We start from the raw sequence: 14663 nt of genomic DNA, 5'->3' as shown, positions 1-14663 counted from the left end.
TGGGGTCCCCAGGTTCTTCACTTAAAGCTGTCTTTCACTCACAACATGAGAATAGCTGTACTAGAATTGGTGCAGTAGCTCCTTAGCAATAGTGAGCAACAGGTATTGAGGGAAAGTGGGGTGAAGTAAACTTTATGACAGTGCCAACAAGCTGTAGTTTGGGGATTTGAGGAGCCAGGGTTCTGTCCAGATTCATTTAATTATTCCTTCTCATGCCTTAATGTGCCTGTAATCTGCACTATCCTGTAGCAACTTCTGCATTTAGAAGATGAATGAGGCAGAGCCAGTTCTGTGGGTGACTGGTGCAAGAGCTGAGAATTCCTCAGAGAAACGGTCAGAGTGAAAACAGAAGTCTGGGGCTGGTTTCTTGAGTTTGCTTTAAACTGTGAGGCAATTTCCAAGACTGCAGTTTGCATTGAGACAGTTTCCATTGGCTGCATGATTGGAGAGAAATGAAAATGTTTAAGAAATTTTCTATTGCTTCAAGCATGCTGGCATATTTACTACGTGTAGTTGAAGAAGATGGTTTTGACCTTTTTTACACAGCTTTTTCTGTTCTGTGTGATCCAGGCTAGCATCTTCCAAACTGATAAGATGTACTCATAGCTGTGATACTACCATTGTTCTCCTCAGATTTTGCCTGATGATCCAGATAAGAAACCCCAGGCAAAGCAGTTACAGACCCGTGCAGACTACCTCATTAAATTACTGAATAAAGACCTTGCAAGGAAGGAAGCACAAAGGCTTGCTGGTGCAGTAAGTAAAATTTAGCATTCATTAGTGAGATAAGACAATATGCTTATAGGCTTGTCAGCTGATCCTTTTTCTTAGTTCTGCTCTTTTTCTTTGTATAGTATTACACTGTATTGTGAATCATATTACATGAGACTAACTCAAGAAATTGTGAGTTTCATATTGTATTATTCTCTTATTATTTTTTATGTATATTCTACTGTTGCGCTACTCTCTGTCTCCAGTCCTGAGGAAAGTGGTGGTCATTAGTGGCAATAAATAAAATAAAATAAACCCTCTATTTGATGTGCAAAAAAAAAAAATTTTTTTTTTTGCAACTCTGGTGCAGAGATGCTTGTAAGTTGACATATTAAAAGAGACCAATTTGCATTCAGGGCAATTCAAAGAGGAGGAAAACAAGAACTAAGAAGAACAAGGTGATAAAGGCTGCAAAAATAAAAGAAGAAATAAAAAGTGATTCTTCACCACAACCCTCAGAAAAATCTGATGAAGACGATGATGAGGATAACAAGGTAAATACCTTTCATATGGTAAAGAGGGCTATTCAGTCCTTCCTGTTAGTATCAATTTCTAGTTTATGTTCTGCTTGACTTAATAAAATTGAAGAACCTGAATATCATCCTTCTCCTGTGGCCACTACAGTTGATGTTCTATCAGTACAAGGACATGGAAGACTGTATCTGTTTTCATTTAATGGTAAGCCAGTAGCTGAGGAATTATGAGTAGTTTTCCAAATTCTATTGTAAAAACTGTTGTGGTCTAATTACAAGTAGCATTGTTCAGTTTCAGCATTCCTGAAAGACTTCAGCATCTTATCTGCTAGAAATGCAAACCTAATGTAAAACACAATTGTAAAACTAATGTTTCTGGCTAATGTGTTACTGCTACTGAGACTAATTTTTCAGGTAAAGTTTTTTATTCAGTAGCAGGAAAAAAACATCAAGCTCATGTAGAATAAGCAGCATGAATAAATGATATTTGAAGACTTGTATGTGAAAGCTCCTGTATATACTATGGCTGTCATTATCCAAAAAGACTATTTAACTGACTATTTTACCTCATTGTGTTCTGTCACTTCTGATGTGTTCCTTCAGGCCTCTGCTTTTGTAGGGTCTTTTTACTTCTTAACATTTATCACACAGCAGAAACCACCAGAGATAAAAATTTAGGTAAAGTTTAGTGTCATGTCACACCTAATTTTATGACTTGGAAAACAGCTGAAATAAATCAGTGAAATCTATACATATCATTAAAATACATATTACTTAGCTTAAAATAAACTAAATTGAAGTGTCTTATGTAACTGTTTTAAACTATTTAAAACCATTCTAATTGTCAGCTCACTCTAGAGGAAAAAATACTTATGTCAATACATAGTTAAGATGAAGTCAACCTTAGAAGAATCATGTTACATCTATAAAAAATAGTCATTTTTAACTAAAGCATTCCTGTATGTATTTAAATTGTACTATGGAGAATGAAATATAAAGCCAGAAAAAAAATTAAAAAACTTTGAATGCAGAGTGGCTTATGTTTATAGATAACTTTTTTTGAATCTAAGGCTAAGAACTGTAAGTGTTTTCAGTCTAAGTGTTCCCAGTAAATTAGCATGGGCAACTGAATCCTAAAACTAAGCAAATTAAGTGTTCAGACTACTTAAAAAATTAGTGTGAGACTGCATCTCCACTCAAAACAGAAGACGCTGACAGTCAGTTGACTGATTTGATATGTTTTGGAAAAGTGCTTGGAATGCTATTCATCCCTGTAATACTTTCAGACAGACTAACAACTGCACTTCTGAAAACTGAACTATATACAAAAATGGGCTTTAACCACCTAAGTGGTTGACTTTACCTACTTAGCTGTTAAACAGGATGGCAGCTAGAACACTCAGGAAACTCTTGAAGTCACTGGGGTTTTGCTGGGAAGTTTCCACAGTACCTAAATACTGAAGTTCTGGCTGGGCCGATTGCTTGGTACCTCATCTAAGTAACCATTTTGGATTCATGTATTAGGCATTCTTTCATCTCTTTTTCTGCAATCGATTCTGTTTATGCCTTTCCAGGGTATACTTCAGATCAATTCAAAGATAATGATTCTTGCACATGTACATAACACTTTTGTTACGTATTATAGTATTTTTCCGTGTCTGAAAGGATTTGAGTTTCCATGTCAAACCTTCTAAGTGAATATTATAAAGACCAGTGGAGTGGTATTTTGTTCATCTTCAAATAATTAAATGGGTCCATATCAGATAATCTGTAACTAAGACATTTTTTAAGCCCAATAAAAAGAACACCTTTGGAAAAGAGGAAGTTCGGACTTTGTTACCTTCTCCTGTGAAAGTTTAATATGGGGTGGTAAAAAGTTACTGGGACAAAGCAAACTAGAATAGAGAACTTCTAACATCCCCATCACTTGAGTGTCCTGATGAATCAGCTCGATTTTGCGAGACTTACTTCCTTTTAGCTCTTCAGTGCCTAACTACCTTTTAGAGGGACAGATTTCTAAGTTAAATGGACATAATTTCTCACTATGACTGCCAAATCGGTACTTGCTTTGTCACATCAAGGAAGTGAGTGAGTAGATATCATCTTTCTTCACAACTGCGTTCAGTCCTGTTTGATAGATGTTAAATCTCTGTCCAAAAAGAAGAAAATGCACAGATAAAAAGTATGTTTTAATCTGATGGTTACGAAACTTGTATAGATAGGAACTCAGTCTGATGTGACATATATGCTTGCGTATTGCAGGATGAGATTATTTCAGTGAAACATCCACATAAAAAAATTAAAGCAGAGAAGGAAAATGAAGAAAAGCCTGAGCCAGATATTGGTATAAAGAAGGAAGCTGAAGAAAAAAGAGAGACAAAAGAAAAGGAAAATAAGAGGGATTTGAAAAGGGAGAAAAAAGAAAAAGAGGATAAGAAAGAATTAAAAGAAAAAGATATTAAAGAAAAGAGAGAAAACAAAGTAAAAGAATCCACACAGAAAGAAAAAGAAGTGAAGGAAGAGAAGGTAACCAGGTTTACTTATCTTATATAGCACTAGAAAAGGCCACTAGGTTTTTCTGAATGATTTTGAAGTGAAAAGGTATTTTGGATTTGATCATTGTCATTTCATTGGAGTCTTTTACATCATTTGAAGTTTTATTTTTACTATCTGAAACCATGAGGACAGGTATATGAAATGGGAAATTGTCTTCTATGACCCATATCTTAGTTAGGCTCAGAGAACAAGTGTGTGCAAGCAATTCTTCTATTCCTTTTCCATTCTCCTTTTCCATCCCACAGAGAAAGTAAAATGTACTGTCATTGAATGTCAGCATAGTTTTTAATCTTATTGAAGAGAATGAGGTAGTTACAGGGATTGTCATATATTATAGGATAATTCCAGAGCCAAAATAAAATTTACTTAAATATTTTTATATCTTGCTCTTAGGTAAATGAAATCAAATCTGAAAGTAAAGAAAAAACTAAAAAAATTACATTGTTGGATACTCCAGTTCATATTACTGCAACTAGTGAACCAGTTCCTATATCCGAAGAATCTGAAGAACTGGATCAGAAAACTTTTAGTGTGGTAAGTCCCTTTTTGATAAGTTAGTGTTTATACTTGATAGTCTAAATGAGGACAATTTCTGATGTGCTTGATTCTGTTATTGGGCACAGTAACACAGGTCATCTTTTGCTAGTAAGGTCTCAGATCAACGAATGTTACTGCCACTGTACTAAAGTAATATTTGTCTTCATTCCAGCGGATCTATTTTACTGTTTACTGTATTTATGTAGGATAGTAGGAAAACTTATCCAGTGATCTGTCTGCTGAATAGATTTAGAATATAGACTCAAGATATATCCTCAAGAATAACTTGTGTATCCTGCTTCTTAAAGAGCAGACATGAGTGAACTTCGGTGCAATTACTGGAGTCTCTGTCTTCGCCTATTCATATATGCCTTTCTTCTTTGTAAGATAACAAGAGAAATTAAGTTTCAGCACTCGCCTCCTGAAGTATTGCAGACTTAAATTAGCATTTGTTCCTTCCTGTGTCTACTAAAGCCCTTAGAAATACCTTGCTGGAGTAAACTCTCTGACACCAATAGTAGTTTAAATAGTAGTTTAATAACTACTTCTGACTAAGAACAGAATCAATATAAGATGAAAGAAGGTATGTACACACAATTCATGAGAAGTTTTATAGATCATTTGGGTCCTTTGGAAAGGCACCAGTCAGTTACTTTGAACAGCTACTCTCTTGTGAAGGTTTCATCATTCAGATTTCAAGAGTCGTTTGTTTCTGCCAGCCAAGCTTTATTGGTTCTGTTGTGGGTGCTGTCTGTGATGTACAAGTAAGATTCTCTTGAGTATGGCAATGACTGGTCTTTGTACGGTTTTATTCTAAACATCCAAGTAACTCACCTGTGATTTCCAGGATCAGTCTCGAGTGATTCAGGTGGATATCTTTGTGTGGCTAAGTGACAGAAAATCACTTGCTTTCCACGTCTAGTTATACTTCTCTGATCACTTCTGTACTTAAGCAGTTCACTCTGTAAGCTGTCTTTTAAAAGGCTACTTTAAGCTGTGGGTAGTGCAATATGTAATGCAGCTGCTTAATTACACAGGGGCATGAACTGGTGAGGAACAGCTTCCCTGATTTTTCCATGATATTCCATTCCAAATATTCATTTGGTTTTTCAATTTCCCCCCGTCCCCTCCCCCCTGATCTACAGACTTCCTTTTGTTCTTACTGGGTTCGGTCTCTGTATAGAACAATTTTTTTTTTTAATTCAGACTTTTTGTTCTGGAATGTGTGTTTATCATTATGCCATGGTCAGATGCAGTCTGATTAGCCTATTTAACTACATTTTCAAATGGAAATTACTACCATGGATTGTTCAGGCTTAACTAATTTGGCTCTTTGTGACAAGTAGAATATGCATTTCTTCTGTTTACCATCCACCTACAATGATATGGTATTCCTAAGCAAGTGTCTGTAACTTACATCATGCTAACTGGTTTTATCTGGGTTTATTATTAAAACACTTGAATCAAAGTGTGAAAATTCAAGAACACATAGATGACATGTATGTGTGTTGCCATCACTGTTGTTACTAATCTAGGCATACCCAAACTAGCTTTACTCTAGATAGCACAAGTTCTGCTTGTATTTGCATAGGACTAAGGTTTAAAAACTGATCAGAGAAGCAATGTTGATCCTCTGCTGAATGCCAGGTTTAATTGTTGCAGCAAGTATCTGTTGGAAATGTCCTGAACACTCTCATATTTAATTTTGACTTGGAGTTTGTATAGCTTTCAAGGTGCTAAAAAGCATAAGTTTTGTCCTATATGCTTGTGCTGAAAGTTTAAATAGTAAAACCCAGTTGTAAACAGTCTTTTTCCTCAGAAAATCCTTTATAATATATTAGTGCTTTCTGAAAACCTTGATATCTGTATTCTATACAGTCTAATGCTTTCATAGAGGAGTAAATTTCCAACTGGGAATAAAATACTTTTTCCAAAGGAAACCTGGAAAACATTTTGAAGAGCTGCGAGCAAGTCTTGTGCTTCATTTGGCTTGTAATAATACTGTCTTTGCCTGTGTGTGTGTGTGTATATATATGTATCACAGTAAGGGGCAGGTCATGGTTTAGAACTCTTGGGTTTTTTCTTTGAATTAATACGTTCCTTTTTTCCATTTTACAGTGCAAAGAAAGAATGAGGCCTGTCAAAGCAGCACTGAAACAGCTGGATCGACCAGAGAAGGGCCTTTCTGAAAGAGAGCAGCTGGAACATACTAGACAGTGTCTAATCAAAATTGGGGATCACATTACTGAATGTCTAAAGGAGTACACAAATCCTGAACAAATTAAACAATGGAGAAAGTAAGTTGTTATTGTTTTTTCTTTAAAAAGGAAAATCTGTAATTGCTCTTACCAAGCAGAATAGTTTTAAATTACTTACCTTGTTCCTTATGCACCCTTTCTTGTATCTTTATGCTGTTTTAAATAGGAGTCTGTAGAAAGATGGTTATAGATGGTTCTGACTTTTAATGCATTGACTTTTTCATACTGCATAGCAATGCATTTTTGTCCAGTAGGTGGCATCATCTCACATTTTACAACCAAAAGCAAGTACTAGGTAACTTGTTACTTAGATGGTGTTTAGTGGAAAAGCATTCTTACCCTTAAGGATCTGGGGTGGTTTTTTTTTTTCAACTTTGAGGGTTTTCTTTAATTCCTGCTAAAAATATGTAATTCTAAATTTGTTCTAAACTTTGTATGATTCTGAGTTGCACAATTCTTTATTCTTTCAAAAATACACTCTAAAATTAAACTCTGTATGAACTATGACTTGATAAAAGTATTTGTCATAACTTAGATGTATTTTAAAAATGAAGAGCTTGCATTTTGTAAGGTGACAATTTAAAAAAAAATAAAGAAAAATTGTTGGTTTGTAACTACTTCTATTTCATTGTTAAGTTGCTAATGCAATTTGAGTTATCTTTATCAGAATATGCACTTTAATGGTTGAAAAATACATTCTGCACTTCCTTATACAAAAGTCTGTTAACATGTCATTTTCATGAAGATTTATGGTAGCATAGAATGCTTCTGCTGTTTTCACTTGCTTTACTTCAAAATATTAAGGTGTTTTGAGATACAAAACCGAGATCCATGTCACACATTTTGCTAAATGTTACATTTCTTTAAGTGGAAACTCGTAATAGAGCTATTATAATAATGCTACAATATTATATGGAGATTATTCAAAAGTGTATTTTATCTATCTTTGATAAGAAGAAGTGTTGTTAACTGTTTATAAAGTTACACAGGTGTCATTAGGCACACCATTGACTAAGTGTCTCCTTTTGCAAACCTCTAGACTAAAATGATAATGTTTAAATAATCACAGTGAAGAAGCAGGCTGTTGCTTCCTGAGCTTGCAAGCTTCAGATACTTCAGAACAGTAGTATTCTGTAGTGTCTTTTAAGCATGCCACCTGTAAATCTAACTAACAGAATTCTAAACTGAAGATCTGTTATCTGTGATTATAGAAGCAAATGTTTTCTTCAGAGTTTTGGTATCTTGACAGCAAAGGACTTGATTTGTGCTTCTTTCATTCCTTCAAGCACAGATTAGGCACAAATTTATTGTCATACCATTTCCATCCTCTTTCACAGTTCTCAGTTGGTTTCAAAAGCTTTGACCAGGCTTATGTGGAAAAATTCTCTCACTAATATTTTCATGAAATAAGGCTTGTAGGTCAAATGTCTACACTGTAAGAGATTTCAAGGTTGTTTTTACTTACTTTGCTTAAATTTTTATTTACTGAGTGATAGATACTTAAAATTCAAACAAACTTTCAGAAGACATACATAAACTGATGGGTACATTTTTAAGCAGTTTCACAAATCATTCTATTAACACAATTGTTATTAGTCCTACTTTCCATGCACTTTGCAGTCTGAAGTACTTACGATAAATATTATAAAGTGACAAATTTTTAAAGGAATTAATCTTTCAAATGTTTGAAATACAGCTAGGTAATGCTTGCTGTGCAGCTAGGCAATACTGTGTAAATTTCATAGTGTTTCTGGTTTGCTGAAGTACTATTCAAATAATTTCAGTTAAAACCACATTCTTTTGCATAATACAAGAAAAACAAATGTTTAGAAGAATTGTAACTTCTCTTTTCTTCTTCCTCAGAAATTTGTGGATTTTTGTCTCTAAGTTTACAGAATTTGATGCCAGGAAGCTGCACAAACTGTATAAACATGCAATCAAAAAACGCCAAGAGTCTCAGGTAAAGTTTTTCAGACCCTTTCTAAATATACAAATATGTATTTTAAGTATCATAACTTTTATTAGATTTAAAGGAGTATAAGACAGAAGTACACTTCAAGTAGCATTTGTGTTTTTAGTAAAGTAGGATATTATTCCAATAGGATTTGTTAGGATATTTTGTTAGGATATTTTTCTAAATATTTCAGATGAACTTTGGGATTTAGCAATGAGTTTTTGTACTTGTCTTTTTTAGCAACACAATGACCAGAATATTAGCAGCAATGTGAATACACATGTAATTAGAAATCCAGGTAAGAAACCTTAAGTATATTCTTGTGTTAGATATCTTAGTTCTCATGTTTCTTTCATTGCACGTCTCCTTGATCTGTCTCCCACACTGTTAAGTGTCCTAGAAATTGGCTGATTAGAAAAAATTTACTAGTTTGCTGATGAAATCCAGAATGCAGACTGAAGTTGGTACTTAATGGTTTTAGTAGCAAGTTATTTGACCATTCTTTTAAAAGATTTGGAAGAATTTTTTGAGTTTAATTTAGGGGAGGGAGAGCGTAAGCTTCTTGGAAATTCTGTGTTTATTTGTAGCTGTTGTAATGTCACTTCTGTGTAAGAAGGCAAGCAATTCCTTGAAGTCATAGTTTGTAATTAGTTACATGGGCTGTCTTGTTGACAATAACACTGATTTTTTTCTATGGTCCCTCACCTGCCTTCTTGTAGTACTTGCTTTTATCTTGTGTTCTGTAACACTTCGAGTATATTTTCATGGACTTAAAATCAACATATTGTATTCTAGGAATACCACTAAAAGTCTTTCATAAACAAGGCATACCTTTAAAGCTCTTATTCATGCTAAGGTCATCCTTAGAGAGGAAGTTGCTACCATTCTGTCAAAAATTGCCCTACTAAAGGTACCCTTACTCACTGCTCATTTGGACCGTGCTTAGCTTCACAGACTGGAGAGGCTGAAAAATTCCGTTTCCGAGTCCTATACATATACATTCTAACTTGCTTCCCCCTTACTTCTGGGTTTCTTTCAGTTCGCTCACATTAGTGCATTTGTCTTTCAACTATTTAGGTGTTTTTTCTGTCAGAACTATAATGTCACTTTCATACTGCTTTACATGTGACAGGTAGAAGTGCTGTTTGAATTAGGTGAAGACAAGACTTCATGAGACTTCCTTTTAACCTCTGCTTTGTTAAACAGATGTGGACAGACTAAAGGAGAATACAAACCATGATGACAGTAGCAGGGACAGTTATTCTTCTGATAGACATTCTTTACAATACCACGATCATCATAAAGACAGGCATCAGGGAGATACTTACAAGAAGAATGACTCTAGGAAAAGGCCCTATTCAGCCTTCAGCAATGGAAAAGATCACAGAGACTGGGATCACTACAAACAAGACAGCAGGTGAGTGTCTTCAGCAATTTTAAAATCTGTTCAGAATTTCCTTCCTGTTTTTCTAGAATGCTTCTAGCAACAAAACATCTTTTTTGAATAATGCAGAATTGCAAAGATAACCCTCTAATGCAGTTCTGATGATTTGACATAATTGTGGCTCTTAATGTGTGTTCAGTAACACTAATAAAAATAATTTCTATTTTTTAGATACTACAGTGACAGTAAACATAGAAAGTTAGATGACTACAGGAGCAGAGACCACAGGTCAAACCTAGAAGGAAGTTTAAAAGACAGCCGGGCTCATTCAGATCACCGTTCCCATTCAGACCACAAGATACATTCAGATCAGCGTTCCACTTCAGAGTACAGCCATCATAAATCTTCTAGAGATTATAGGTACCACTCAGACTGGCAAATGGACCACAGAGCTTCAGGTAGTGGCCCACGGTCACCATTAGATCAGAGGTCTCCTTATGGTTCAAGATCTCCCCTAGGACACAGATCTCCATTTGAACACTCATCAGATCACAAAAGTACACCTGAACATACATGGAGTAGCCGGAAGACATAACAAAGACTGACATTTTCTGGACCTTCTTTTAGCCATATAGAGTAAACTAACACAGTAATTGCCTTACATGACTTGAAAGATATGGACTGGATATTCTATCAGTAACAGTATTGTTACTTCTTTCCAAGATGCAAGGTCTATTATCCCAACAGAAGAAAAATATTTTTCTATTTAAAGTTTATGCTGCACTGTGCTGCAAATGTTGTGGCACTCTTTTTTAAGAAATAGATGTTGTTTACTTTTACAGGGACCTCAACACTGCCCCTTTCAGACTGGATCTTACTATAAAACTCTTCTTGTCACAATGGTTTTAGGCTGAACACGTTTTAAATTATGTTTGTAAATGAACTTCTAAACACTGACCTGTGCTCACATTTCAGGAAGGAATGAGGAGTTTATTTTCTTTTGTTTCTTGGTAAAGAACTCTCAAGGACTTTGTTCACTTTCCAAAGCTACTTGTTTACATTGTACACTGCGACCACCTTGCCGCTTTTCATCACAAGCTTGAATATTTAAATTCTGTACCTGTAACTGTTAAGTAGCCAGGACTACTCCTGTTTGTGATCAGTTATAATGCCTTTTCACAAAGCAAACAAAAAAAATAAAAACAAAGCAAAATACACAAACAAATGGCTGTAAATTATTGTAAAATAATTAAATGAGCTTTTTTTCCCTCTCAGGCTTTTTCTGACTGTTCCTTTCCCCACCAACTCAGGCTTTCTTGTCACAAGTATGAAACAAAATCAGTGTACTTACACGTTTCAATAAAATATCTTGATGAAATCACTGTTCAGAATGTAAAACGGGGAAAGGGAACATTTTTTACATTTAGTTCTTTTTTTATTGGATACTTTAGATAGACATTTTGGTTTTTTGAGGGTGTTTTTGGTTGAGGATTGTTTTTTTTTTTTTTTCCACTATTAAACTGTCAGTGTTGTGATTGTTTGTAATGAAATGGTAAGAAATATCCAGCTAAACTGTGCTCTGGAAAGTTTTTTCAGATGCATTTGTTTTCAAGATGGAGTGTTAAATATCTGAACACTTCAGAATCCAAATCAGCCAAAATTATATTGTAAATCCATTTGTGTTCCCTCTTCAACATGGGCAATAATGTCAAATGTGCTATGCAGCCAGCTAATATATTAGAAAATTTGAATGACTTTACTGACAGAATTGTTACAATGCACACTGATTGTACGTAGATAACTTCTATCTGACAAATTAAATTTAAACTAAAAGGATATGTGGGCTCTTGTAGTTTTCTGCTGTGTTTTTCTCTACAGCGTTAATTTTTCTCAGGTTTACCCATAAAAACATTAAACTCTTAAGTGCTAAATTTTAATACACTGTGATAATTAGGGAAGATGCCTAGCCTGGCATCTGGTTGGAGCTGTATCTGTTGCTCCAGTTTTACTCTGCTCTTGCAATGTTGAGCATTTTTTCCAGTTAAACAGGTTTATATGAAAGCATAAATATAGAACCAAAATCTGTCTACAGAGTATCTGTTAGGATACCACTGTAGGCATAGTTGCTGCACATCAAGTTTTAAGCTTACTTCATGTAGGCTGGGGCTCAGTTAACTAATGCTGCTTCATTTCTTAACTGATCTTCCCAGGATCTGGAGGCTGTTAGGCTTAGTGTTCTGTTCAGTGACAACAGCATTTTTTGGTAGGAGATTACCTCATCGTTATTTGGGAAGGTGGGCAAGCCCGAAGACACTAAAGGACGTCATCCTGATAGAGCTTTTCTTCCTGATGAGACCGTTTATTGCAAGCTTCTCCACGATCAAGTTTTATTTGAACAGCAAATTAATTAAATCCTAGCTTCTTTTTGTGTACTATGGCTGAAATGAGGTCCTCTCGTTTTTACCTTTACAGAAATAAATGTAGACGATCTCTTCTATTAGAGAATAGTAAAGCCTATTAAAATAGGTAAAACCTGGTGAGAGTCGTCCACTTGTACTGGTCAAGGTTTGTTTTACTCAACTATGCTGGGACAGGTATGTAGTGCTGTCACTTGTGTATCTTCGTGATTGCAACAAGCTGCTATGGTTGCACCTGAAGTTTAAGCTTTGTTCTTAAAACTTTATGCTGAAGCTTTTATTTGTGAAATGCTCCAGAAGCAGCAGCGAAGAAATACAATTGTTTGAGGCACTGCTAGGAGCAGAAAGAAGTTCATGGAATTGGTTATTTGTTTCTTATCCTATACACTTTTCTCTCTAGTCTAATTATTCTTCTTAAGATACAAGTCGAGAACAAAAGAGTAATGGGGAGAACATTATGGTCCGCCTATCCTTATACTCTCCCACTGTATGGGGTCAGTGAAAGGTCTTCCTTTGGATATGGCCAATACTAAAAAAAGCATGTTTCTAGCCATAGCCCTATCAATTTATTGATAAATATTTATTTATTTTCAAAATCTTTAACAAGTGAAAAATTGCTTTGGGGTAAATAATGACATTTAATGATGGTTGTTAATTTGCATAAAAAAGTTGAGTATTTCTGTTGTCCTGTTGAAAACTATTTCTAGACCTAAGATACAAAGAAAATAATTCTGCTTCTTCAAATTATTTGTAGCATCTTCATAAACACATTGCAGAAGCTGCTTACTTTGTTTTACAATGTACAGGTGAGTCAGCATTAAGCTTTTAATTTGTATCATATCAATATGATATGATATCCACCCGGACGGGCCTGGTAAGAAAGGAAACACCAGCACAGGCAGCGGGTTGCAGCAAACGCCCAAACCCCCCTCCTGGCGAAAGGGTAAGTACCCGCACGAGGTGTGCAAAGGTCGATGACCTGTTACGTCAGGTGGCAGAGCTGCAGGAAACGGTTAAGCGGCTGCGCAGTATTAGAGGAGCTGAGGCAGAGATAGACAGGTGGCTTCAGAATCATCTTCCTGTGGCAGACACCGCCGAGAATGAGGCACCATGGACCCTGGTGACTCACAGAAGCAGGACTCTGCATCAGCCTGCCCCCTCCACCATCACAATCAGAAACAGATATGAAGCCTTAACGACTGAGGACACCCATGAGCAAGGTCTGCAAAGTCCCCTGCAAGGGGAAACTGTACCAGCAACATACAGTGGACATCGTAAAAAGAAATGACGAGTGCTGGTGGTGGGTGACTCTCAGTTGAAGGGTACTGAGGCACCCATCTGCTGACCTGACAGGGGGTCACGAGAGGTGTGCTGCCTTCCAGGAGCCAAGGTTCGAGGCGTGGCTGAGACGGTGCCACAGCTCAGCAAGAGAAGGGACTACTATCCACTGCTACTGTTTCATGTAGGCATGAATGACACTGAGAGACGTAACCTGGGTAAAATCAAGGAAGGCTTTCAAGCCCTGGGGGAGCAAGTGAAGAATGTTGGTGCCCAAGTTATCTTCTCCTCCATTTTGCCAGTTGGAGGGAAGGGGGCAGCCAGAAAGAGGCGCATAATGTATATCAACTCCTGGCTACGTGGCCAGTGCTGCCGTGAGGGGTTTGGCTTTTATGACAATGGGGTGTTCTTCAATGACTACAACATGTTAGGGAGGGATGGAGTCCACCTGTCCAAAAGGAGTAAAGGGGTAAGGGAATCTTCAGCAGCAGGCTGGCTAACTTGGTGAGGTGGGCTTTGAACTGAAGGACTGTGGGGGTGGGATCCATTGCAGAAATGCTCATACCAGCACATCCAACAGGGGAGTAAGTCAGGCCAAGCAGTGTGGTGACAAATGTTCCTCAGCTGTCTCCCAAGAGGTGAAACAGAAGAGTAATCACCTCAAGTATATGTGTACAAATGCACACAGTTTAAGAAACAAACAGGAAGAACTGGAGGACCGTGCCCACTTGGAGGGGTATGACATCATGGGGGTAACTGAAACATGGTGGGACAACTCAAATGACTGGGGGATCGCAATGGACAGTTACAGGCTCTTTTGTCGGGACAGGCGGGGTAGAAGAGGTGGAGGAGTCGCACTCTACATTAAGGAAAACCTTGAATGTATCAAAGTCAACTCTGGTGATTGCAGCTGCTCTATCAAATGCCTCTGGGTTAAAGTCAAAGGGGTTGTCTCCAAGCAGGACCTCACAGCAAGCATCTGCTACCGACCTCCTAACCATGATGACGAAGCCAACAAAGCGATACTTGGGGCAC

General features: G+C 36.6%; 1 protein-coding gene across 4 annotated transcripts in view; it reads left to right on the top strand.

The window, feature by feature from the left end:
• Positions 1-11771, top strand: part of CHD1 (chromodomain helicase DNA binding protein 1) — a 57141-nt gene extending 45370 nt beyond the window's left edge. For 3 of the 4 annotated variants that reach the window (XM_064439642.1, XM_064439640.1, XM_064439641.1), the window contains 9 exons: positions 634-756; positions 1128-1265; positions 3507-3770; positions 4194-4334; positions 6456-6634; positions 8459-8555; positions 8790-8847; positions 9756-9966; positions 10165-11771. In XM_064439642.1, the coding sequence (XP_064295712.1) occupies positions 634-756; positions 1128-1265; positions 3507-3770; positions 4194-4334; positions 6456-6634; positions 8459-8555; positions 8790-8847; positions 9756-9966; positions 10165-10528 (1575 nt within the window). In that variant the 3' untranslated portion in view covers positions 10529-11771. The remainder of the gene's footprint in view (positions 1-633; positions 757-1127; positions 1266-3506; positions 3771-4193; positions 4335-6455; positions 6635-8458; positions 8556-8789; positions 8848-9755; positions 9967-10164) is intronic. The other variant, XM_064439643.1, reaches the window with a different exon arrangement.
• The last annotated feature ends 2892 nt before the right edge of the window (positions 11772-14663 follow it).

This window comes from Phalacrocorax carbo, chromosome Z (genome assembly GCF_963921805.1).
Source record: "Phalacrocorax carbo chromosome Z, bPhaCar2.1, whole genome shotgun sequence".
NCBI lineage: Eukaryota > Metazoa > Chordata > Aves > Suliformes > Phalacrocoracidae > Phalacrocorax > Phalacrocorax carbo.
The sequence above is the reverse complement of the archived record's forward strand: the minus strand, read 5'-3'. Positions and strand labels throughout refer to the sequence as shown.